At 35.3% G+C, this 25,014-nt stretch overlaps 5 protein-coding genes across 7 annotated transcripts; 2 read left to right on the forward strand and 3 right to left on the reverse strand.

Annotated features, from left to right (window-relative positions):
* The first annotated feature begins 1,003 nt into the window (after positions 1-1,003).
* On the forward strand, positions 1,004-3,640 carry LOC125589185 (RNA pseudouridine synthase 3, mitochondrial-like). Its single transcript, XM_048761591.1, has 9 exons — positions 1,004-1,411; positions 1,502-1,543; positions 1,633-1,791; positions 2,250-2,297; positions 2,369-2,449; positions 2,535-2,651; positions 2,727-2,828; positions 2,900-3,058; positions 3,128-3,640. The coding sequence occupies exons 1-9, from the start codon at positions 1,079-1,081 to the stop codon at positions 3,503-3,505; spliced, it is 1,419 nt and encodes a 472-aa protein (XP_048617548.1). The 5' UTR covers positions 1,004-1,078; the 3' UTR covers positions 3,506-3,640.
* A 3,574-nt stretch (positions 3,641-7,214) lies between these two features.
* On the forward strand, positions 7,215-12,279 carry LOC106381544 (pyrophosphate-energized membrane proton pump 2). 2 transcript variants are annotated; one of them, XM_048761593.1, is made up of 15 exons: positions 7,215-7,368; positions 7,644-7,958; positions 8,071-8,274; positions 8,373-8,524; positions 8,621-8,768; positions 8,847-8,979; positions 9,263-9,435; positions 9,559-9,679; positions 10,160-10,347; positions 10,493-10,930; positions 11,009-11,173; positions 11,250-11,405; positions 11,493-11,604; positions 11,705-11,924; positions 12,000-12,279. In XM_048761593.1, the coding sequence occupies exons 2-15, from the start codon at positions 7,860-7,862 to the stop codon at positions 12,097-12,099; spliced, it is 2,409 nt and encodes an 802-aa protein (XP_048617550.1). In that variant the 5' UTR covers positions 7,215-7,368; positions 7,644-7,859; the 3' UTR covers positions 12,100-12,279. The 2 variants fall into 2 exon arrangements, with proteins under 2 accessions (XP_048617550.1, XP_048617549.1); XM_048761592.1 differs by lacking the exon at positions 7,215-7,368 and having other exon boundaries at positions 7,586-7,958.
* Positions 12,280-12,523: 244 nt separating this feature from the next.
* Positions 12,524-15,752, reverse strand: LOC106381545 (transcription termination factor MTERF2, chloroplastic-like). The gene is made up of 7 exons (XM_048761595.1): positions 15,069-15,752; positions 14,278-14,415; positions 13,935-14,180; positions 13,737-13,850; positions 13,454-13,636; positions 13,162-13,379; positions 12,524-13,074 (listed from the first exon to the last, which is right to left on the reverse strand). The coding sequence occupies exons 1-7, from the start codon at positions 15,594-15,596 to the stop codon at positions 12,738-12,740; spliced, it is 1,764 nt and encodes a 587-aa protein (XP_048617552.1). The 5' UTR covers positions 15,597-15,752; the 3' UTR covers positions 12,524-12,737.
* Positions 15,753-15,976: 224 nt separating this feature from the next.
* On the reverse strand, positions 15,977-19,734 carry LOC106379554 (U-box domain-containing protein 52-like). Its single transcript, XM_048761594.1, has 9 exons — positions 19,200-19,734; positions 19,025-19,104; positions 18,828-18,949; positions 18,476-18,718; positions 18,068-18,392; positions 17,895-17,996; positions 17,412-17,819; positions 16,158-16,916; positions 15,977-16,082 (listed from the first exon to the last, which is right to left on the reverse strand). The coding sequence occupies exons 1-9, from the start codon at positions 19,378-19,380 to the stop codon at positions 16,029-16,031; spliced, it is 2,274 nt and encodes a 757-aa protein (XP_048617551.1). The 5' UTR covers positions 19,381-19,734; the 3' UTR covers positions 15,977-16,028.
* Positions 19,735-19,972: 238 nt separating this feature from the next.
* Positions 19,973-24,803, reverse strand: LOC106378247 (camelliol C synthase). 2 transcript variants are annotated; one of them, XM_013818407.3, is made up of 16 exons: positions 24,559-24,802; positions 23,419-23,694; positions 22,980-23,177; positions 22,821-22,905; positions 22,581-22,747; positions 22,317-22,508; positions 22,128-22,241; positions 21,940-22,059; positions 21,751-21,873; positions 21,588-21,686; positions 21,444-21,500; positions 21,165-21,355; positions 20,915-21,092; positions 20,749-20,829; positions 20,593-20,676; positions 19,973-20,311 (listed from the first exon to the last, which is right to left on the reverse strand). In XM_013818407.3, exons 1-16 carry the CDS (start codon positions 24,760-24,762, stop codon positions 20,174-20,176), a joined length of 2,307 nt encoding a protein of 768 aa, XP_013673861.1. In that variant the 5' UTR covers positions 24,763-24,802; the 3' UTR covers positions 19,973-20,173. The 2 variants fall into 2 exon arrangements, with proteins under 2 accessions (XP_013673861.1, XP_022569720.1); XM_022713999.2 differs by lacking the exon at positions 19,973-20,311 and adding an exon at positions 20,318-20,484 and having other exon boundaries at positions 24,559-24,803.
* Positions 24,804-25,014: the final 211 nt, after the last annotated feature.

Consider the following 25,014-nt stretch of genomic DNA (forward strand, 5'->3'; position numbering starts at 1 on the left):
AACAAAAAATTATTAAAAGTAAAGTTAGTTAATTATAAATAAAGTAAGATTATTTTTTTTATTTTTTATTTTATTTAGACTTTTAAAAAGAAATTAATTATTTTATAATTAGTTTTTCTTTTAGATTTTTATACAACTATTTTATTTTTAATCGAAAAAAAATTATGTTTAATTATTTATTTATTTTGTGTTATACATACAAACACATATCCATCATATTCAAACATACTCATGTACGACAACAACATCAAAATTAAAAATTATGTTGTATCAAGAAATTTAATGATGTTAAAGATAATAAAAATTTGAGTTGCATCAAGAAATTAAAAGAAAATCTCAGGTAATATTTTTCATGTAAATACTATTGTGTTTTGTAGAAATAATATGTGGAAACTTAAACCTAAATATAGATGTGAAATATAAATGTAGTTTTTTCAAAATTCATTTTTATTATCTTATTATATATATTTTTAATCATTATATATTTAAACATATGCCACAATATTAGAAAAAAATTATTATCAAATAATTTTTTTTCAATTATCTTTTGGTTAGGATTTTAAAAAAGGAAAATTACTATTAAATAATATTTATAATTACTTTTTAATAAAATTCATTTTTGTTAATATGTTATTATATATATATTTTAAATTATTAGATAGATCAACAGATGTCACAATCTTAAATATATAATTAGTGTGTCGCTATCGTGTTAATTATTAACTTCGAAGAACCAAGCTTTATATAATAAGATAACATTTTTAATATTTGTATTTTCATCTTTTTGTTGATCGAAATCTGTATTTTTATTGTTACACCAAAAAAAGATCTATAAAATATTATAAATTTATAATGATGCTTTGAATTTTTGAAACATACAGACATCATCACACAATTGGGAGATTCTTAATGGATACATGAAGCCTATTTACACAAAAGCCTTGCAGGCCCATTTGGAGTTAAACTCTGATTATCAGTTATCTCTTCGTGTTCCGCCGCCGGGAGCTATAATCGCCGTTTAGTCGGCGCTCTGATCAAAACACAGAGAGCTCTTCGTCTTCTAATAAAACCTCTCCTCATGTGGAAGACCAACACGATAACTAGCTTCAACAGCTTCCGCCACGCCTACCTGGCATCACCGACGACGCGGCGGTTCTCGAGGGTTGCTCCGCCGCAACCGGCGGTTATCCGAGTGACAAACAACATAGCACACCTGGGACCTCCAAAGACAGGACCTTTGCCACGTCAGCTTATGTCTTTGCCTCCTTTCCCCGGCCATCCGTTACTCGGCAAAAACGCCGTTAACGGAGCTGACGGAGACGTCGGCCACGTCACGGCCATCAGCTGGGTTAAATACTACTTCGAAGAAGTCCAAGATAAGACTATTCAATCCCATTTCACAAAGGGCCTTGTGAGTCTCCTCTCCCGGTAAAACTTCTTAGTCAAAACCTCATTTTGGTTAAAACTACAGAGGAAACACTCATTGCTTCTTTGTGTCAAGGTTGAGATGGAGAAAGAAGATGGAGTTAGAGGCATGAGAAAGGTTAAAGTTTTGATCTTTTCTTTGTTCTTCTTCTTGTTGTTGGTGTGATCATTTTTCCTAGGATTTGAGTTTTGTTAGTTGTGACACAGGTTAAGCATAACGAGGTGATGCAAATTGGAGATAAACTCTGGTTGCCTGTTTCTATCGCTGAAGCCAGAATCTCTAGGAGGTATGACACTATACCGAGTGGAACCTTGTATCCCAACGCAGACGAAATCGCTTATCTTCAGAGGCTTGTCCGGTTCAAGGTAACACATTGTAGTTAAGCTTGGTTTGTTTTGGCCAGTGTTTTTAAAACCGACCTGGTGGTTGGACCGGGTTCGACCATGACCATGAACCGGTAACGTAGTCGGCTTGGGTCCAATAACTGGTTAGACCGTGAACCGGTCAAGTACTTGGATTGTATCTCAAATTATTGAAGTATATGAAAATCATTAAAACTATCAAAAATATATAAACTAATCATATGAACAAAAACTAGTTTATATGTATATTGTTTTATATTTGATATTTATTTATATTTTAATTATGTATCATATTTATTAATTTTACTTTTAACAATATTTTTAAAATATTAAACCAAATTATTGAACAAGGTTTGATCCGGTTGAACCATATTGAACCGTGACTCCTCGAATAATCATCCGGTTCAGCTTCCGGTCCAGTTTTAAAAACATTCGTTTAACCTTTTGTTTCTGCAATGCAGGACTCTGCTATTATAGTTCTTAATAAGCCACCTAAGCTTCCCGTGAAGGTAATAGAGTTTTCTCATTACTCCTACACAGCTGTTACATTCTATTGTTGATCAACCTTGTTTGTTTTCAGGGGAATGTGCCTATACATAACAGCATGGACGCGCTTGCAGCTGCAGCTTTGTCTTATGGTAACGATGAAGGTCCTAGATTGGTAAAACTCACATATTCACCGTTTACTTGGAAATAATTCATTTTGTTTGTTTTTTTGGACATTTTATTTGAGTTTCTGTGGTCAGGTGCATCGTCTTGATAGGGAAACTAGTGGTCTCTTAGTAATGGGTCGAACCAAAGAAAGTATAGACCATCTTCACTCCGTGTTCAGTGATTTCAAAGGGAGAAACTCAAGGTGCAAGGTACGAACACTAACACACTAAGGTCTAAGAAGCAAAAGGTTGAGCATAATTATTGTTAATATTGCACAATTATAGGCTTGGAACAAAGCATGTGAAGCGATGTATCAGCGATACTGGGCACTGGTGATTGGTTCTCCAAAAGACAGAGAAGGAGTAATCTCAGCTCCTCTTTCAAAGGTATCTCTCTGATTATACTTACTGATGCGTGAATCTGGACAATGATTCGGAAAAAAAACACTTGTGTTTAGGTGCTACTGGATGATGGTAAAACAGACAGGGTGGTTTTAGCTCAAGGCTCAGGCTTTGAGGCTTCACAAGAAGCAATAACAGAGTATAGAGTATTGGGACCAATGATCAACGGATGTTCATGGTTAGAGCTTCGTCCAATCACTAGCAGAAAGCATCAGGTAGTACTACTTTCACTAATCCTCTTGTGAACCATTTTGTGTTGTTTCACTGACCTTTCTTCAAAACAGCTACGTGTACACTGTGCTGAAGCTCTCGGTACACCAATAGTAGGTGACTATAAGTACGGTTGGTTCATCCACAAGAGATGGAAACAGATGCCTCAGGTTGATGTTGAACCAACCACTGGGAAACAGTATAAACTGCGCAGGCCAGAAGGTCTTGATATCCAAAAGGGAAGCGTCTTGTCTAAAGTTCCTTTGCTGCATCTGCATTGCCGGGAGATGGTGCTTCCGAACATTGCCAAGTTTCTCCATGTCTTGAACCAACGGGAAACGGATCCGCTTCGCCCAGGGATCAGCAGCAAGCCGGATCTCTTGCGGTTTGTAGCTTCGATGCCTAGTCATATGAAGATCAGTTGGAACATCATGTCTTCATATTTGGTGTAGCTTTTCTGGTTCCTTTTATTGTTAACATTAACAGTTCCTGTAATTCCCTGTTCTGCAGCTTTCATTTTGAGAATATTTGTATTGTAAATGTATTTTGCCATTTTTTCTATAAAATAGAAATGGGGTTTACTATAATATGCATATAAAATATTATTTTTTAAAAACATAGAAAAAACAATATCTATTTAACAGAAAAATATAGATGATAAGTTTACTTTTAAATGCTATTATATAATCAACTATAGAAAAGATTTAGAGATGCTCATTTGCATGTATAAATTTAATGGTGGTTCTTATATTTGCAGGCTGTCATTTTACTTTGTGTGTGAGCATCTCTAAATATTTATAAAGAGATTTGAGTTATGAATTGTTTGCTTAGGTGAGAAGTCACTAAATGAATTTTTATTTAGGTGTCAATCACAAAGAGAGTTTAAGAAAAATTGCAATAATTTGATTGGTTGATGAATATTCAATTTTTAATTATTTTAATTAGATCTAGATAAAAAAAAAAGTCTAGAACTAATAAATATAACTTACTAAATAGTCTAAATGATATTACAAATAATAATTTATGGTAACTAATTGTCAAAATTATAGAAAGTGTAATAATGTTTGATTAATTTTTTTTATATTTATATACTACATAAATAATTAGTACAACACAATTTATAGAAATCAATATAATGATTTCATATTTTTATATAAGATATTATATTCATATATAAAGAATTATAATAACTATTAATGTCTTATAATATCCATATATGTCTTATAAGTCATTTATAAAAAATAAAGCATTTATAAAACTATTTATCATGGCTTACAAAATTATTTTATCTTCAATTAAAATTATTTATATGAGTTTCTAAAATATTTATAAAAAATAGAAAATCTCCTATATATTAAACAAGAAGTCATTTAAGTGATTTTTTCTTAAATGTCAATCATTTGTGAAGTTTTAAGAAAATTGTTATAATTTTCTTGGTCAATAATTTTTATTTATTTTTAGTTTAGATTTAAAATAAAAATAAATCTAGAACCAATTAATATCAATTTCCAAATAATCTAAATGATATTACAAATAATGATTTATGGCAATTAATTATTGAAATTATATAAAGAATAATAAAGTTTGATCAATTATTTTTATTATATTTATCAACTAGATAATATAATGAATGAAACTTTTTATAATTTTAATTATTTTAATTAGATCTAAAATAAAAGGTAAATATAAAACTAATTATTATCACTTTCCAAATAACCTAAATGATATGAAAAATAATAATTAATGGTAGCTAATTTTCAAAACTATAGAAAGTGTAATAATGTTTGATCAATTCTTTTTATATTTATATACTACATAGAATAATGAATAGAAAACAATTTATAAAAATCGATATAATGATTTCATATTCATATACAAATATAGTTGTATCTATAATAATTATTATCTCTTATAATGTCTATATTTGCTTTATAATTAGGTTTTGAAGATTGGACGGATTATATTTAATGAATCATGTGAGAACTTTGATTTAAAAAATATTTTATATTTAAGTCAAATAATATAGTGAATAAGGTAATGTTATGATTGAAAAGACTTCTAAGATGAATTTTTGATTCATTGATTATATGTTTTGTATTAATATTTAGAGACAGAAATAGATATTTAGAAAAAATAGGAAAAAAATTAGGAAAATATTATCAAAAATTTAATGCCACGTCGTCATTCTAATTCATGGAAACACAGATAAATAATCAATCAATGAATACTGTAGTGGAACTCTGTACAAGGTTAACGTTGTTATTTACCCAATAAGCTCTAGTTTTGAAATCTAGGCATTATATTCTAGAAGCAATGGAGTTTCCTGCATATACAAATTAAATAATTTAACATAATGATTACTAGATAATATGACTATACCATCCTCTTTTTTCCGAAACCCCAAGCCAAAAAATTCTCATTAGAAACAAAAAACTGGAGGACCTCTCCAACTCATTTTTTTTAAATGATTAAGATTGTTGCGAACTAATACATTGAAATTTATATTTTAAAACACAAAGTAAAACGTTTAATATATTTGAATATTTTGGATTATAAAAAATTAAAACGGATACAAATTTATCTTAATTTTTTAATAAAATGATTAAGATTTTTGTGAACAAATACATTCAAAATTATATAACTTAAACTTCTTATATCAGTTTACACTACAGAAATAAAATAAAGATGTTATAAAATCGAAATCAATGGCAAAATAGCCATAAACAAACTTACAACAGTTGCCAAACAACCGAAACAATATTATGAATAAAAATATATCTTTAAATTTATAAAAACATTTTTTGTCAAACAAACACATTTAATAATTAAAATTTAACTTGAAACATCTGATTTAAAAAGAAGCGTTCAAATATTTTATATTTATTGAACATTCAAAATTTCAAGTTCAAATATTTTATATTTCTTGAACATTCAAAATTTCGAGCCATATTATACAACTTTAAACACAAAGTAAAAAATTGAATATATATATATATATATATATATGAAAATTTCTTATTATAGAAAATCTAATAAATGCAAATTTACCTTAGATCATTTTCAAGAAATGACTAATATTATTGTTAACAAATACATTTAAATTTCTATGATTAAAACTTCTTATACCAGTTTACATTACAAAATAAAAAATAAATTCATAAACTTTTTGTTTAAAATAAAATTATCATCAGATCGTTAAACTATACATTTTTATTAACTTAAATGTATCCTAAATCTATGGAATGATCCAGACTAATCTCTAAGATAAGGTGCAACCTAGACTAATCTCTAATTTCCATGAGTAAAATGAATTAGTTTCACGCATCATTTGGATCGATCTTAAATGTGTTGGTGTACTAAGTTCTTCTCCTTACCACTCGACCACAAGGTCCCAGACATATATATATATATACAGTTATGTTAATTCTTAATAATATTTGTGTATGTATACTTTAGTTGTAATGGTGAATTTATTCGTCATATAAATTCATGTTTTCATAAACAATTTATACGAAAAACTTGATCTTCAAACCTATTAAACTATATATATATATATATATGATACGGACGAGAATGTTTAAGAAAATGAAATTCTATTTTAATGGAAAAAAATCTAACTAAGAATTATAAAATATCATACTTGTACTTTTAAAAAGTAATCAAATAATCAAAATAAATAAAATATATAAAAAATATTAAAAAATATATGCCAAATAATTCACATTCAATTAAAAAAAAAAATTATATTGATGACAAAAAAATATCATAGCAATGCCAAAAACATTTGGGAATTCGCGGTCAACCACCTAGTTTACTTGTAAATGCTATTATATAATCAACTATTGAAAAGATTTAGAGATGCTCATTTGCATGTATAAAGTTAATGGTGGTTCTTATTTCGCAGGGCTAAGTTCGTATATATGGGCTTAAATATTTTTCAACAAGGAAGCATTTTAAAATTGATGGGCCTTTAGGATAATAATAATTATGTAATAGTTCGACCCTTCGAGCCATAATCAGTAACGTAGAAGAGAGTGGTCACGTGGCAGCTTCTCATTGGAGAAAGTGTGTCACTCCCCGTGAAATTACTATTCAACCACTGAGGAGTGAGAGTAATTATTAATTTAAGAAAATAGAGCAAAAAATGAAAAAGAATATTCCGAAAGTTCTCTGAAAAGTCATCGGAGACAAAGACAGAGAAGGAGAGAGCGATTCTTCGTCGCAGGGCAAGCTTTCGTTAATGGCGATTTCCTTCTGATCACTCCCCTCAGGAGCCGTGTATTTTCTCTTCTCTGCCGAACGCATTCATTTCAAGGTCTAGATCATGTCAATTTCTCATAGTATGGAAGCTAGATCTAACGCGATTGAAGTAATGTCGTTATGCGAATTAAGTAGGATGCATTGATTTTTGATTTTTACAGTGAAATCTCTCTCGATTAGATCTTGGGGTCTCTCATGCGCTGTGTGTGAATTTGATTTGGTTATAGGGAATTTAATTTTAATTCGGTAGGTGAAGAGAATCATCAGGAATTAATACATTTTCTATTTTTCTATGGAGATTTGATTGTGGTGGAAACTTCTTTGTGACAGCTCTTACTCATCACCGACTGAGAAAGTTTGAAGAAGCTGGGATCAAAGATATTGATTGATTCAGAGGGGTTGTTATAACTTGTGGTGTTTAACGTTTGGGAGAAGATTTGTAGTGTAATATCGAAAATTCAGCGTCCAAGTTCTGGGGGTGAGTTGCCCCATAGCACTGGTTTTTCGTCTCAGCCTATAGTCCGGAGGGCAAACTCGGCTCAAAACATGATGATGGATGAAGATGTTGAGCAGGCCAGTCTGATGTCTTTCAATGACAGGCCCAGGGCTTTTCCCAACATGCGTAGTAAAACCTACAGTCCGCTGGTAAGTTATTTTCTTATTGGTTGCGTCAGATCATTACGATTCTGTGATGTTATTTCTTTTAGCTTCTTTGATTCCTGGTTGTAAAAAGTTCGTTTTTTTCGTGTGTGTGCAGATATTTCGGATTCTTAGGAAATTGAATGTTCGTGTTGTTTCAATAATTCTACTGTTGTGCTTCGGAGCGATCTTTTACATGGGAGCTAGTACCTCTCCTATCATCTTGTTCGTCTTCATAGTATGCATCTTCAGCTTCCTCTTGTCAATATATCTAACCAAGTGGGTTTTAGCGAAAGATGAAGGGCCTCCAGAGATGGTTCAGGTAAGCTCACTCTATTTATGTGGTGTTTATCATGATGTTGGCTTCTTTTTTTGTTCCCATTTAATTCTAATTTGTGAGGGTGATTCTCTTACTTCTAGATATCAGATGCTATACGTGATGGAGCTGAAGGTTTTTTCAGAACGCAGTATAGTACTATATCCAAGATGGCCATCTTGCTAGCTTTTGTGATTCTTTGCATATATCTATTCCGTAGCTTGACTCCCCAGCAAGAGGCTGCTGGTTTAGGAAGGTGAATATGCATGATTACATACACAAGATATGTTTAATCTTTTTACTATTATTGTTTTTATGAATGATACTCAGCTTATGTTGCTGTTTACTGTAGGGCGATGTCTGCTTATATTACTGTTGCCGCATTTCTTTTGGGGGCGCTATGCTCAGGTATTGCTGGATATGTTGGAATGTGGGTGTCAGTTCGTGCTAATGTGCGGGTTTCCAGTGCTGCTAGACGATCTGCGAGAGAAGCACTGCAGGTTCTTTTTTAATATAGCTATTTTTTGTTCGACGTACACATATCACCCACCAATTACTAAGAAGGGGATATAATGCAGATAGCCGTTCGTGCTGGTGGGTTTTCAGCCCTGGTTGTTGTTGGTATGGCTGTGATTGGTATAGCTATCCTTTACTCTACGTTTTATGTTTGGTTGGGAGTGGATTCACCAGGCGCAATGAGTGTTAATGACCGTAAGTCCTCTGTTCTGTTTGTTATGAAAGTTAATTACATTTTCATCTCGTCTGCATATGCTATACATCATCGTACGGACCTCAGAAGATTAATTTTTATCTTTTCCAAGGATCATTTTCAGTGATATTTTCTTGATTACGTTATTACCTGTGTTGAGCAGTCAACCCTATATGCTCAACCAGAAACGGTGTTCATAGAATCTCATTGCTGAAAGCTGTATAGTTTCCATGATCTATTGGCTTGTTAGATTTACTGGTTGATTTTTTTTCTATATCTTTACAGTGCCTCTTCTTCTCGTGGGATATGGTTTTGGTGCTTCGTTTGTTGCTTTATTTGCTCAATTGGGTGGTGGAATATACACTAAGGGAGCTGATGTTGGGGCAGATCTCGTCGGAAAAGTTGAGCAGGGTATTCCCGAGGATGACCCTCGAAATCCTGCTGTTATTGCTGATTTGGTACTCCATCTTTGTCTTTTTTGGCACTCACTTTCACATTTTCTGTGTATGTTCAATGTACACTCTGCAGTATACCCGTCAAATTCAAAATCGTAAAAAGTAAGTATTTTCATTTTCTTGTAGGTTGGAGACAATGTGGGGGACTGTGCTGCCAGAGGTGCTGATTTATTTGAAAGTATAGCTGCAGAAATTATCAGCGCTATGATACTAGGTGGAACAATGGCTAAGAAGTGCAAAATTGAAGGTTCGTAGGAGATCTATCTTTAAAGTTACTTCTCACATGAAATATTTCTGATATATGGTTTCAGTTCCTGACTTATTCTGGTAAAATCAAAAGGACATTTAGGATTATAATAGACGTAACCCTAAGAAATTGTGAAGAAAACTTAAGCTCATAAAATTGCACTTGTTGTCGAAAACATAAGCTACGCTTTATGGTTGTTTTGGCCACTTTATCCTTAAGGATACATTATTACTCATTAGGATTTGAGAAGCCATATAGAATTTGTATAGAGTTTATAGTTTAGAATACGTTGTATGAATCTGAGTTAGCATAGCGGGAAAATTGAAGGAAGACTACTTTTCATGTCATCTTTAGTGTTATGTGTCAAGTTAAAGTATAATCACCTGGCGATTTCCAGCAGTGGTGGTTGAATTAGTATAAAAGGTTTTGCAATTTGAAGGAATTAAATGATAAAATATGTAATTTTAATGTATTATGCAGATCCATCAGGCTTTATCCTATTTCCTCTAGTTGTTCATTCTTTTGACTTGGTAATATCATCAATTGGTATATTATCAATCAAAGGAACACGTGATGCTAGCGTTAAATCTCCGGTAGAGGATCCAATGGCTGTACTTCAGAAAGGATATTCTCTGACGATTATATTAGCGGTTTTGACTTTTGGCGCGGTAATGTTTCTTTTGAGAATCAATGCTGCTTTTTGCTTCAAACTTCTCATTGATTTTTAGCACACATGGAAATAAGTGTACATATACGCTACTGAAATTTTTATTTCTTGAATCTTCTTCTGACAACATTATTTATGTTTTGTAGTCCACTCGCTGGTTGCTGTACACTGAACAAGCTCCATCTGCCTGGTTCAGTTTCGCTCTATGTGGGTTGGTTGGCATCATCACAGCCTACGCCTTTGTCTGGATATCCAAATATTATACAGACTATAAGCATGAGCCTGTTAGGACATTGGCTCTTGCTAGCTCGACTGGTCACGGAACCAATATAATTGCTGGGGTCAGCTTGGGTCTGGAATCGACAGCTCTTCCTGTCTTGGTTATAAGTGTCGCTATAATATCTGCGTACTGGCTGGGCAATACCTCGGGACTAGTTGATGAAAACGGAATCCCCACTGGGGGGTTATTTGGAACAGCTGTTGCTACAATGGGAATGCTAAGCACTGCAGCTTATGTTCTTACTATGGACATGTTTGGCCCCATAGCTGATAACGCTGGTGGGATTGTCGAGATGAGCCAGCAGGTAAATGTCACACGATAGGTTTGAAAGACTGCTGTCTTATATTTATACTAATTTAGATGTAATAATTGTCTCGTGTAGCCTGAAAGTGTCCGTGAGATCACTGATCTTCTTGACGCTGTTGGGAACACGACAAAAGCAACAACAAAAGGGTTTGCCATTGGATCTGCTGCACTTGCGTCATTCCTTCTTTTTAGTGCGTATATGGACGAGGTTTCAGCTTTTGCTAGTGTGTCTTTCAAAGAGGTAAATGTTATTGCAAACCTTTGTTGTATCCTCCATGTTCAGACAGCGTCTCATTCTCATCCTCGGATCAAAACAGGTTGATATAGCTATCCCAGAAGTCTTCGTAGGTGGATTATTGGGTTCCATGCTTATTTTCCTCTTTAGTGCTTGGGCATGCGCAGCAGTTGGCAGAACTGCACAAGAGGTTGTTAACGAAGTAAGAAGACAATTTATTGAGAGGCCTGGCATAATGGTGAGCATAGTTTTCCATTTCGAGGGCTTTCTCGTTTCCTGTGTTTCTTTGTCGTTGCTGACTAGCAAAAATAACCTCCTCTAACAGGAGTACAAGGAGAAGCCAGATTACAGTCGCTGTGTCGCCATCGTCGCATCTGCAGCTTTGAGGGAAATGATAAAGCCAGGGGCTTTAGCTATAGCATCACCCATTGTAGTTGGTAAGTTAATTATGCAATGCTTCTTAGTCTGCTTATTCTTCGTGTACTAACTGAATCGAGAAGATTGTGACCTAAACAAACCTCTTGGACTCTCTCTCAGGTTTGGTATTCCGGGTCCTGGGATACTACACGGGACAACCCCTGCTGGGAGCTAAAGTTGTAGCTTCTATGCTCATGTTTGCAACAGTCTCTGGTATCTTAATGGCATTATTCCTAAACACAGCGGGTGGTGCTTGGGACAATGCAAAGAAATACATAGAGACCGGTGCACTCGGTGGCAAAGGAAGTGAAGCACACAAAGCGGCCGTGACCGGTGATACGTAAGCATTTTACTTCAAACAAATCTCAGTTCCTAAATGTGGTTTTCTCATGAGAATTTCATTTGAAATTTGCAGTGTGGGAGATCCGTTCAAGGACACGGCTGGTCCTTCCATTCATGTGCTCATCAAAATGCTCGCGACTATAACTCTTGTCATGGCTCCGGTTTTCCTTTGAGAGAACCATTACACCTATGACCTATCCATCGCTGTTTGTTTGCACTAAAGACCATCTCTTGCACATAGACATAGAGATAGGGAGAGAGAGAGAGAGAGGCTGGTAATGATTATGAATGAGTCACATGGATTGTTGGTTTTGTGTGTTCCTTTCATCTGAATAAATGAGATGTTTCTGTTTCTTGAGATAAGTTACACTTTTAACAATTCTAGATACATTTTATTCAACCACATCTTTGACTTTATGGATCTTCTTGACCCTCACTCTTCTAGATTTTATCTTTCTAGCACTTCTTACTTCTTGATTAATATACATGTGTTCCTATATGGATCTTCTTTACCCTCACTCTACTAGCTTTCATCTTTCTACCACTTCTTACTCTTGATTAATACATGAGTGTTACCATTCTATAGGCTTCTTTAAGAGAGTTACAACTTTTAATAATTTCGGTGAGTAAGAACTTAGCATTAATAGCCACAAAACAAAACACACACTTGTACACAAGAACAGTACAAGTGAAAAATACACTAGCAGCTATATGAACAAATACAAACAAACAAAACTGAAGAAGCTCCAGAGACATCACCAAGACTCATAACATAGTGATCAAAGGAACTTGTAGCCTATATAATAATCCCCTAAGAGGTTTCACTGTGAGTTTGATGAAGCTCTCCTAAACCCAAGAAATCAGCAGCAAACTCTTCATCGTTTTTGCCTAACATTTCCTGTAATGTACATTCTATGTTCCTCCCTTTGAGTACCCAAAACCGCGGTTTTATCCTCTTCTCCAGAGAGTAACTAAAGTACCTCGGGTAATCTATTACCTCTCTAACCGGTTTCTCCATGCTCTTCACCAGAAACTCCAACTTGGGTCTAAGCACTTTGTCGACGCTGTATCCTAACAACGGTGAGAACTTACGTATCATGAAAGCAATCTCCCTCTCTGATATCCCAATCTCCATCAGGTACTTAAGTCTGAAAGAGAGCAAATGGTTTCACAAAATCAAGGCTCATGCTAAATAAAGATTTCACTTAAGGTGATGAGAAGAGATAGATAGATACCGAGGAAGCACTGTCTTCTCTGCGTCGTATAAGAGAAACTCCGGGTACTTCTTTACGATTCTTGGGAAATGAGTAGTGGAAACACCGAAACGAGTGAGAAAGCTGAGCTTCTTCTGCAGAGTTTTGTCAATGCTGCAGCCAAATATCTCAGGGCATCTACATAGTATTTGACCGATGATCTCCTTTTGAAACCCAAAATCTTCCAGAAAGGCAACAACCTGTTTCCAAGATGAAGAATCATTTAAGGTAAAAAGAGTACACACATCTTGTGAAGCTGGTAGTTTCTTTTTACCTTGAGAAACTCTTGTGGTTTATATAACAAAAGCTGAGGCCTCTTGGGTATAACCTTTCCCATCCTTTTGTTTCTAACCTCTAGTTTATCAAATTCCTTTATCATCAGCTTCATGTTGCTCGTTGAGCATCCGAGGAGTAAAGGCCATCTCCTTATTGAATGGTCAATATCCGTTTTGAGCACCTAAGACAATGCAAAATCATACAAACACTGTCTGATTAGAACTAATCATGGGACAACAATGATAAATAGACAGCTTAACATAACAATGTTCAAGCTTTACCGATTCACTCTCTAATAACGAGAGGATACGTGAATAGTTTTCTTGTATGCTCGGTGAAAGAAGCCACGGATACTTCATCAGCACTTTTCCAGAATCTTTATTCACAAGACAAACCTGAATCAATACATCCCCCCAGTTTGCAAATAATCAGGTATAAGCTCCATGCTATTTACATAAAATCAATCAAATAGCATATACCTTCTCCAGAGCTGTGGCTACTCTTCTTTTCATCTCCTCAGCTTTGCTAAGCATGACAGGAGGGTACAATAAAAGCACCTTCCCCAAGGAATCTTTAGGAACACCAATGCTTTCGAGAAACTCTATCAAAGGTTTCATATCATTCTCTTCTGAAAGTAGAAGAAGCCGAGGGAACGACTCTATCAAAAACCTGAAAGACGCGTCTACAGAGCCTAGCATGTCCAAGCCTCCACGCCTTGCTTCAATCTAAAGTAACATTTAAACATCCATTTACTTATAAAAACACATTGCTTCTATAAAAAAAAAATGAGATGCTTATTAACTGAGGAAAGACTAAACAAACCTTTTCAAAAAAGGATAGAGTTTGCTGCACATCTTCATCAATGGGGATGGATAAGTAGAGCATCATTCGACGTGCATAGGTTCCAACAAGACCGTTCTCATCACTGCCAGAAAAGAATATTTCCTTCAGGTACTTAACCTATAAAGACCAAATCCAAGAGATTCAGTACCAAATCCAAATCCATATCAACTTAATCAGACAACACTAGTAACTCCATTTTGATCAGTGTTTTAAAAATCGGTCTAGGCGGCACCTAGTCGTCTGCCTAGTCGAGTCTAAACGAAACAATTTTTCCAAAACGATTTTGAAAAGGCGTTCAAAAAATTGGTCCAGGTGCCCATCTAGACAGTAATCAAGCCAAACCACCATCTAGCGATTTTTTGAACATTGATTTTGATTGAAAAAAAAACAGTCTAGGGATTCAAAAAATTGGTCCAGGTGCCCACCTAACAAGAATCATGCCTAACCACCACCTAGCGATTTCTTGACCATTGATTTTGACTAAAAAAAATCAGTCTACGAGTTCAAAAAATTGGTCTGATGCCCGTCTAAACAGTAATCACGCCTAACCACCACCTAGCGATTTCTTGAATATTGATTTTGATTTTAAAAAAATCGGTCTAGGAGTTCAAAATATTGGTCCAATGCCCATCTAAACAGTAATCACGCCTAACCACCACCTAGAGATTTTTGATGCAGAACCAATACTTCTTTCAACTACTGTGTCTGTGATATTAGTTCTGCAATTTAGACAGAATGTAAACGAACTGAAACAAGCTGTTGTTCTGTACCTTATCGAGAAGCTTTGGGAGTGTTTCAGAGGACACGTAGTGAGCCAAGTACATAGCAGAAGACAAACTCAAACCAAGACTCTCCAAGAAGGCAACTTTACCACCACCGTCACCCTTCTGCTTCACCATGTAAACCACTTTCTCACTAAACCCTAAACCCTCGTTCCCTTTCCACGAGTCCCACTCCTCCAAATCCCTAACACCCTCCACGATCATCCTCGTGTACTTTGGACAATTCTCGGAAACATAAACCGAATCGGCTTCAGACAGACCAATCTCTTGTCGGAGAAACACTGAAATAGAGACCTGGGCGAGTGAGAGCTGGTCATCGTGGTTTGTCTGCGGAGAATCAGAGCTAGGTTTGGACTCTCCGTGATTTAACGAGGCGGAGACAGAGACTCGGCCGCCGTACAAGGTTAAGCGACGAGGGGAGAAGAAGAGAGAGTTGGAATTAAAGTTAAGAGATTGTAAAGGAGGAGAAATAAATGTTATGGTTTCGTATGTGTTGAAAGAAAGCTCCATTAACATGATGGAGAAGACAAAGACCAATACTTTGCTTCTACCCACATGAAGAAGAAGAGAGATTATTATTACAGGGTTTATCTGAAGCTCTCTGGGTTTTAATAACTAGCAGCTCCGGTTTAGGCCAACCGGTCCGAACAATTGGGCTTATTAATGGGCCCTTACATTAATCAATTGGGATTATACAAAAACTCATGGGCCTGCTATGTAATAAGCCGTAGTTAAATATTTGATTATGCAACTCATAGTCTCAGATGAACTGGGTTTATACCCATGATGGGCCTACATATGGGCCTGATAATAAGGCGTTATGTTCTCTAGGGCTCTCTACGCTGACTTCTTCCTCAAGCTTCTGATCAACATCAAAGAAACTTGCTGTGTCTTTGTTTTCACTTCTGAAAAGCTTTTCTGTTACCACTCAACAAGATAATTCCAAAGCTAGGACTGAGATTCTGCAGCTGGAGATTCCGGGTTCGATATGAACTGATCACTCTGCCAAAAAAAATAAATAAACATAAGACAAAAACTTTACCAGCATTATCAGACCAAACCAAAAAAGAAACTCACAGTTGATGTAATGGAGACTTGGCTAGTGTTTGGAGACCTTCCTTGGCTATCTGCATAGAACACACTCTCCAAACTCTCTTCACCAATGTCTCTTAACCTATTAAGCTCAGGCAACAACTCTTTCCCAAGATCAGGTCTATCTTTTCTTCTCAACTCTGCGCATTGAAGCGCAAGCTTAGCTAAACACAAAGCCTCCTCCATAGGCCAGTCCGGTACTGCTGGATCAAGCATATCCTTTAACGTCCCTTCTTCTATCGCTTGCTCAACGTAATAAGCCAAACCCATCGGCTGTTTCGCTGTCAAGATCTGTAGAAGCATGATCCCTAGAGAGTACACATCTGATTTCACACCTAACATTCCTGTCTGTTGGTACTCAGGATCGATGTAACAGAACGTTCCTGCGGCTGATGTGACTCTGTACTGTGTAACGTTCTCTGCCACTGCGGGGACTAGTCTTGCTAGCCCTACGTCGCTGATCTTGCTCACGTAGTTGTAGTCTAGGAGGACGTTTCCTGGTTTGAGGTCTCTGTGGACTATTGGTTCAGGTTTGGTCTGGTGGAGGAAGAGGAGTCCTGTGGCTATCTCTGCAGCGATTCTGAAACGTAGCTGCCAAGTAATCGGCGGTGTGTTGCCTCTCATGAAGAGACGGTCTTCTAAGCTTCCTTTGGCCATGTATTCGTACACAAGGATTCCAAATTCTGGACAAGCTCCAAGAAGTAGTACCATGTTTGGATGTCTTATGCAGCTTAACACTTCAACCTGCAAAACATTAAACATATATAACTCTATAAATTAATAAGATGTGAACTATGATAATCTATTAATTTAAAGAGAATTTTTATTTAGATTTAGTTTTCTTTTTAATCTAGAAAAGAAAGAAAGAATATTTCATTCACTATATTATATATTTGTTCAAATTTATAAATTTGAATTTCATCTATTTTTATTAGATTTTTTGATGTATATAGATTGAATGCATATCATAGAATAATAAAATTTTACTTTTATAGTTGTTCAATAAAACTAAATATAAAATTAGAGGTGAAATTCATTTTGAAAATAATAAACAACAAAATGCTTTGTGAATGTTGATATGATATAGTAATTATTAATCTACGATTTTAATAGAACCATATATTTACATAAGATTTTTTTAAAAAAAATATTATTATCTTATTATTTAGTAGTGTATTTCTACTATATTTTCGTAAATTAAGATGAAAACATACTTGTAAGATTGTGTTTTTTTATTACCTCTTTCTGAAACTGTGATCTTCCTTGAGCTGCATCAGGGCGTAAGACTTTAACAGCAACACTTGTGTGATCAAGATAGCCTCTAAACACAGGACCATAACCTCCTTCTCCAACCTTTCGAGACTCATCAAAGTTTGAAGTGGCTTCTTCTATTTCTTCAACTGTGTACTTCCTATACCTAACAAATCCATGAGAGAATGAATCTGGATCCTTCAGTGCCTTCATCTCCACGTTAACTCTCCTCTTGGATTCAACTTCTGCTAGTCTCTTTGCAGCTTCTGCAGCTTCCAATGCTGCTTTGGCTTTAGCTCTCTCCTTCTCCACTATTGACATTGCTGCCTCCTCTGAACTCTTTGCTTCTTCCAACCTTCTTTCCTCTTCTGTTCTCAGCTTCTGCAGTGCACTTGCCTAAAAAAGAAACAAACACACAATAGGACCAAGTAAAAAGAACCAAACTAAAGTCTCAGATGCTTGTTTCATTACTTGTTGTCTAGCACTTAAAGCTTCTTTGCAGGCAGTGCTATACATATCCATGGTTTGTTTTAGCTCTAGACGCAGCCTCTTCATTTCAGCTTCAACATCATCCTGAAACAACAACACAAAACACACATCTAAGCAAACCTTCTAAATGAAATGAAGGGTCTTGAGTTACTAACCACGCTTTGAGATGAATATGAAGATGTTCCACCACTCTCTTCAGAGAATGTTGTAGATGAGTCATTAGGGAAACCAGGATCACTAAACTTGATCCCCAAGCGATGTGACCCAATGCTTTGCTCTGAGCTTGTTGAGATTCTTGAGCTTCTTCCAGACTCAGGAAAGTCAAGTGTGAAGGAAGAGCGGTCGACGCTAGGTCTCCCTGAGCTGATGAAGGAGATGTCATGAGAGTCTCTATGTGAAGATGGGCTTATGAATGATAGGTCACTATCTGAATCATATAAGTCCCCATATGGTTTCACTTGTCTTCTCCCTAACGGTGACCTACAAAAAACAAAACAAAACAAAACATAAGTCTCTAAATCTTTTAGACTAAACAAATCATAAGAAATCAGTTATGTTACTACCTTGTAGCATCTGCTTCAGCTGATTTGCGTGGCCTAGATGGTGTACTAACTGCAGAGTGGCTATGGTCTGAAGGAGTAACAGGCGGTTGATTTTCATATTCAGATGGCTGCATCGAGCTTTTAAAAGGAGCAGGACGAGATGCGTTTCTCACTGAAGCAATCTTTCCTTTTGAAATGACATAAACATTGCAGAAATCTGGAGCTGATTTTGACACTGTTGTTGGCAAGTCCGTTTTGAATCGTCTGCTCAAACATGATGGTCACATGATTTATATATTCAGACATATTGTTACAAAAATCTGAAAGAAGGAAGAATAATAATATATATATATATATACTGTAATAATAATACCTCATGAAGCTATTACGTGAAGGGGCTCCAACGACTAAGTTTTCGATTCCAGAAGTTGAAACATGTTCGATAATAGCTCTCACTTTGTCTGCATCTTCAAGTAATACGTTTTGACAATTTATCTGCTCCAAGAAAGTGTTAAAAAAAAACCTTAAAAGGTCAAAATTTTTTTGATTCTGCTAAACTTATCTGAATACCTCTTTGCGAGAACAATAGCAGTGGAAGGAAACAAAGAGATCTTTCGCTATCTTGTCCCCTTGCTGTGCATCTTCAATATCTGCAACAAACAAACAAACTTGCCTTGATAAACACGCGAGAAGAAACCCTAGATGGTGAAAGTAGTTTCATGGTGAGTATGAGAAGATTTGGAACCTGAAGAAGAATGTGATTTAGAGAGGACATGAATAAGTGAAATGGTTTGGCCTCGAGAAGCAAGATTCTCTATTGTCCATCTAAGAGCATGCTGGCTTCCTTTGTCTTTGTCTATTGCAACTGCAACTGAGCCACTTCCTGTCTCTTTCTTTCCTCCATTGTTTGCTTTTGGTAGCCACATGATTCTTCCCTTTATGTTTCTTGTGTATCAAGGAAGATAACCTAATCTCTTTTCTCTTGAGTCTTTAAGATAATAACTTCACTTTGATTGGTCAAAGATTCTTTATGGATGAAACAAATGAATGGGTTCAAGGTTTGCCTCTTTTTCTAATGGTGTTGTTATTTAAGGGTTTTATTTTTGGCTTATAGTCTAATTTCAGAAGAGAAATTGATTTTTTTGTGGTTTATCCATTTTTTTTTTGTTTCAACGTGTTGAATATTGAAATAGTGTAACAAATGGTCTAAATTTGAAGATCTTTATCACTTCTTTAATCACCTCTTGAAACTTGCCTTGCAACGGACGGTAGATAAAAACTACTTTCTAAAACATTAATTTCTTTCAGTGATATGAATCTTTTACTACAAGATTTGTAACATTTTAGTCTAATTTACATTTCTTTTGCTTTTAATATGAATGCCCGGTTACAAAAAAAAACATTTGTAACATTTTGCATATTTATTGCATATAAAAGAAATCTTATAATAGGTTTCTTCTGGAGTTGGATGATAGATAATTAAGAGACAAAGAAGAGATTACTTGTTGGTAGAAGAGATTGAAAAAGATTTTGGTTAATCTTGTTTACATACATATTAACATATAGTGGTAAAATACGTACATATAAACTAAAGATCCAAACAAGAGATCATTAGTTTGCTTATTTAGTAGAAAACTCCAACCATTTGCATATAAATAATAGCTTATAAGCAAAAGTGACCCTTTGATTTTGAGAAGTTATGATAACGAATCTTTCTTCTTATCTTTCTCTCTTTTCAGGGTTTTTCATTGGCAATGGAACTAGTCTACTATACTCTGCGAGTGCCCACACTGGGAAGATGTTTCTATAAGCTGCATAGTGTAACAAGCAGGTCTTCATGAAAGCTCCAGTTATCTCCTGTGAAATATACAAATTGTGTTCTTAGAATTTAATAAGTTATACATTTAAGCTAGAAAAATCATGTGACCTGGAAGATTTAGTTTGCATCCATTCAAGTATAATAAGTCTTTCAAATTGAAGAACCACAGCAGTCTAAGTGTGTTGCTAGTGTATGTGTGTGTGTTAAGTGTCTAAGAAGCAACAAAGATGTTAGACATGGGATAGTACTTATTTTTAATCTTCTACATAAATCTTTTGAGTGGTTTTATGTTAACTTTGTTTAATGTTTTAAGAAGTACCTGTTGAGGAAAATCACCATTCTCTAGCTGGGAGTTGATCAAGAGTTTTGCAGCCCGGTGAAGAGGAGTAGGATCTCTCTCAGCCTAATGTGAGATTAGAAGAAACAATTCAAAGGGGAAAGAAGAAAAAGTACTTAGCATGTCAAGATTCTGAACCTGTCCTGCATGAAGTAGACCCATCATTGCCCAAGAGGTTTGCACCAAGTTTGTTTTCTCCCCTTCACTTGGAATGTATCTCTGCACACCAAACCAGATTATATACATAACATATGTTTCTTGAAACTTCAGAACGTCTACATTTCATGGTACTTGGTGATGATACCTTTTTGGAGCATGACAAGTAGCTTTCACCCCAACCTCCATTATCTTTCTGAATAGTGAGAAGGAAATGAACTCCCTTACGCATAGCCAAACAGTTACTATACGTCTTCCCAGCAGCTGCTAGGCCTCCCAAAGCAAACCATGTACTGTATGTGAAACAAACTCCCCAGCTTCCATACCTATTAATCAAAAAAATTTGTTGGTGTTAACAGTTCCAACTTGCCTAAAAAAGCTAATATATAATAAGTTACCATGAACCATCAAGCATCTGTATGTTCTCTATGTATTGAACAGCTTTCTTGATGGAACTGTTGATCTCTTCTGTCCTGTGATCCGGATATAGTTGCTTGAACAGAATCAAAGCTTGGATTGTTGATGAAGTACACTCATTGTATTCATGCTCAACAACAATGTCGGCAAAAAACTCGGTAGGGTTTAACAACTGAATAAACAAGAAAGAAACAAGATCAGTTAGATTATTTCACAAGCCTTTTGATGTAATAAGATCTTGATGGGGATTTAGTTCTTACTTCCAACCATTCTTGTCCACGTGCAGGCTCCCAAGCAGTCACACCTCCATTTTTACTCTGCACCAAGAGAAAATTAACATAAAAACTCTCATCATGAAGCAGCATATAGAGCAAAGTGTGTTCTGTAATGATATTAAAGCTCACCTGTAGAGACAGTAAGATAATAACAGACTCATATAACTGTTCAGGGTCCATTTTGGGCCCAACAATGTCAGGTGGCATCATGGAGAGCAACAGGCAACACTGTAAAGCAAGATCAGTGAGCTGAACTATTACAGTAAGTGAAACAGTAGACTAATCAAATCACCTTCAATCCTTCAGCTGTGCAATCAGAAGCTTGCCATCCATGATCTCGATCAGAGAAAGTCCATGACCCTTTGGAGATATGACGGTGCATGCTATTGAAGTCAGACGAAGGGTTGTCTCTAACCTTCAAAAACCTCAGTTCAGTAAGCTATGATCATTTAAAAGTCATAATGCAGAGAGGATATCAAACCTGAGAGTCTTTAAAGAAGTCATGTCCTCTCCTGAGTACTTCAGGTATCTCACTACAGAGGTTACTTGCAAGTAAAGCTTGGAGTGCAAACCCTGAATCCCATAACTGACTTCCAAAGCTCTGCAAGAAATAAGTTTCTCATAGATTACTTGCAAGTCAAGCTTTAGATTCTAAACCCTAGCTGTTACCTGCATTTTCATCCCATCTTCTGCAATCCACAAGTAATCAGAAACCCTCAAAAGATGTTTCTTGAAATGAACTCCATTAGGGTTTTCAACCCAACACGCAAGCATGCATAATGCCTTCATATAAAAAAAAAACTGAGGTTTTCAGGTAACTTGAATAAAAAGTCTTTGAGTAGACTGTATTTGTTTTACCTTTTCAACACATCCAATGGTGATATAACGGCTATTTTCATCTTCATAGTGTATATGTTTCATTGCCACATCAAGAGCTTTTTCCCTAAGAAGCTTGTTCAATGGCCAACATGTAAGAAAAGGCTCTGCGAACATGTAAAGGCAGTCCCATATAACATTTTGAACCAGTGGACGAGGATAGTATGCATCTTCCTAAAAATAAAAGTGGAAAGTTTTCTGTGAATTTCTATTCCTAGAAGAACTATTTATAGAAACCAATCTAACCTTTGCACATAGATGGCGTGCTTTATTCCAGTTTATTTCTGCATAAGGTTGCAAGTAGATTTCTTCACGTAGTTTCAAAATAAGAGGACTTATTGGACCAACGAATCTCTTCCCGTAAAGATAAGACATTGGCATGTAAACCAACCGGCAGTAACACCACATTTTTGCTGCATAAGTTTATTAAATTTAGATCAAACTAAAGTTAAAGAAAAGTCTTACAATGTAAACACATGGCTAAACCTGGATGTATAGGAAGACATGAAGGTAGGATCCAAAACTCTGGAGGCATGGGGTTGCTTCCTGACCAATCAAATACACCGAGTATCTACAAACATTCAACCAAAATCAATACAACCTTCTGATCTTAATATTCTTTTGCGAATTGAACTCTATATTAACCGAAAGCCATGTTTTGCCCCAAGATGGTATATATGTTGCACCACCATGGCCAAGAATCCATTCCCTGGCACGTTTGCATGCGTTCCCAGGTCCTTCATTTGGACCTTCTCCAAGTATGCGCAAGCATATGTAGTTTAATGTGGTGCAGAACATCGTGCTGTGGCCTTCTATGTGTAGTCCCCATCCACCATCTTCATTCTGCACAAACAAAGACATGATAAAAGTGAATGAAAAGAGTTTAAAAAGTAGCATAAGAGGTACGTTTTCCAAGATGTACTTATGTCGGTCTTGGTCATAGACAAACGAAACATTGGCTTATAATCTTAAAATTTAAGAAATAGTTTTTCTAAACACATGTTTCCAAATTTATATAATTTTTAATTAAAAGTCTTTCTAAATTGTCTATATAACTGTCAATGGATCGGCTGTTATAATGTACCTGGTGACAGTAGATATACCGGAGGATCTCTCGACGATGTTCTTTAGTGAATATCTCATGTAAATGTCCAGTGACGAATAGACAGAATACTAGTGGAGGAAGGAAGAACAAGGGACCAGCATTTTCAGCAGGCCAGTGTCCATCACTTGCTTGCAATGATGATAAGAAACTGACTCCTCTCCTTAACGCATTTGAAGCTGTTTCGCTTGTGAGTTTCTTGGCGTCTTCAACCTTCACTGAAGGTATAGCTTGCTTGAATTTCTTCTCCTTCAAGAACTGTAACAATCATTCAATGGGTCAAGGACAAAGCGAAACAGCAGGATGTGCATCTAATAAAATCACTATGCCACCGTATTGCAGTTTGAAAACAAGGGTTATTATATTTAGTTATTTACTCTAGCGAACCCAGTCAATGAAGATTGAATAAGATAACTATCTTGTATATTCTTTGAGTTGTATACTTTTTATTTTATTTTATATAATAAGGTTAACGGTTTTGGAATTTAAGGGTTAGCCAAAAACTAAAAATATGGACCTAACTCATAATCACGTTCTTTAGCCAGTTGCATGTTTTACAAGAACAATGGGATGTTATGTCTTTTTATTTTTAAACTAAAAAGTTTTGTATCAAAAAAAGAAAAGAAAATTTTCTTGTATCTTTCTGAAATCGAACCCGAGTCCTGCTAGAAGATTGGATTATTGTGTAATTTTTTATAGAGTTATCGTATACATTTAGACATAAATTAGTCGTGCATTGCAGATAGAATCAACCGAAATATATAGCTTGTAATGATCATATAAGTTCGACTTGACACTAAAGATTGTTTATGAAAAATCGCCAGTGATTCATAAACGATTGTAATTATGAATTCGGCAGTCATTCATAACAATTGATTTTTTATTGAGATATCCAAATATTAAAAAGGTGTTCAAGAACTTGTTTAATTATTCATTATATAATTTTTCAGCTCTATATTCTTGTTCAAGTCTCAACAATGCCGAAAACAAGGAAAATCACCGCCAGACTTCATTTCAAACAAAATAATCTAAAATATAGAAGAAATCATATATTCTGATTGTTTTGGGAATCCTACTTTAAATCTCTAAAAATATAGTTGACAAAAAGAGAGAAATAAATACCTGCATACGCCATATTAGGTCGCTACTAGCTTTAACCCTAAAACGATTGTCAAAAAAGAATCGGCGAGCTTCATCGACGGCAGCTCGTTCCTCTGATGTGCCGGCGTCCGGATCAAACTCCCATGTTTGCCGTCCGAGGAAGTTGTTGGTGCTGAACAAGTAGGGCTCCTCTTTGCTTCCCTTTGCTATCTTCAACTTCCACATTCTTTAAATTCTGATTAATTATTATTGATCTAATAAAAAAATTGCATATTTATATAGAGATGCACGTAATATATGTGGAGAAAAGAAGAGAAGTAGTTCAAATTGAATTGTTTTACACGTCCACTCATACATAATTCGTTGTGAGGTTTTCATTTAATTATTGATTAATTTTATAAGTTTTAGTAAACATAAAACCTAAACAAAATTTGCAAATGATTATTAGTCTTTAACATTTTATTTTACGTGAAATTT

Source organism: Brassica napus, chromosome C6 (genome assembly GCF_020379485.1).
Source record: "Brassica napus cultivar Da-Ae chromosome C6, Da-Ae, whole genome shotgun sequence".
Lineage (NCBI taxonomy): Eukaryota > Viridiplantae > Streptophyta > Magnoliopsida > Brassicales > Brassicaceae > Brassica > Brassica napus.

Coding starts and splice junctions, on each gene's coding strand:
- LOC106381545 (XM_048761595.1), bottom strand. CDS start 15,596: ATGTTAATGGAGCTTTCTTTCAACACATACGAAACCATAACATTTATT. Junction 13,637..13,736: donor CGTTATTAGAGAGTGAATCG/GTAAAGCTTGAA, acceptor GCATTGTCTTAG/GTGCTCAAAACGGATATTGA. Junction 13,075..13,161: donor GAGAAGACAGTGCTTCCTCG/GTATCTATCTAT, acceptor GCTCTCTTTCAG/ACTTAAGTACCTGATGGAGA.
- LOC106381544 (XM_048761593.1), top strand. CDS start 7,860: ATGATGATGGATGAAGATGTTGAGCAGGCCAGTCTGATGTCTTTCAAT. Junction 8,525..8,620: donor GAGGCTGCTGGTTTAGGAAG/GTGAATATGCAT, acceptor TGTTTACTGTAG/GGCGATGTCTGCTTATATTA. Junction 8,980..9,262: donor CGCAATGAGTGTTAATGACC/GTAAGTCCTCTG, acceptor ATATCTTTACAG/TGCCTCTTCTTCTCGTGGGA.
- LOC106378247 (XM_013818407.3), bottom strand. CDS start 24,762: ATGTGGAAGTTGAAGATAGCAAAGGGAAGCAAAGAGGAGCCCTACTTG. Junction 20,830..20,914: donor ACTTGTCATGCTCCAAAAAG/GTATCATCACCA, acceptor TTTGGTGTGCAG/AGATACATTCCAAGTGAAGG. Junction 20,312..20,592: donor ATGGTGATTTTCCTCAACAG/GTACTTCTTAAA, acceptor TATATTTCACAG/GAGATAACTGGAGCTTTCAT.
- LOC106379554 (XM_048761594.1), bottom strand. CDS start 19,380: ATGTGGCTACCAAAAGCAAACAATGGAGGAAAGAAAGAGACAGGAAGT. Junction 19,105..19,199: donor TAAATCACATTCTTCTTCAG/GTTCCAAATCTT, acceptor TGTTTGTTGCAG/ATATTGAAGATGCACAGCAA. Junction 18,719..18,827: donor TCACGTAATAGCTTCATGAG/GTATTATTATTA, acceptor ATGTTTGAGCAG/ACGATTCAAAACGGACTTGC.
- LOC125589185 (XM_048761591.1), top strand. CDS start 1,079: ATGTGGAAGACCAACACGATAACTAGCTTCAACAGCTTCCGCCACGCC. Junction 1,544..1,632: donor GAGTTAGAGGCATGAGAAAG/GTTAAAGTTTTG, acceptor GTTGTGACACAG/GTTAAGCATAACGAGGTGAT. Junction 2,298..2,368: donor CACCTAAGCTTCCCGTGAAG/GTAATAGAGTTT, acceptor GTTTGTTTTCAG/GGGAATGTGCCTATACATAA.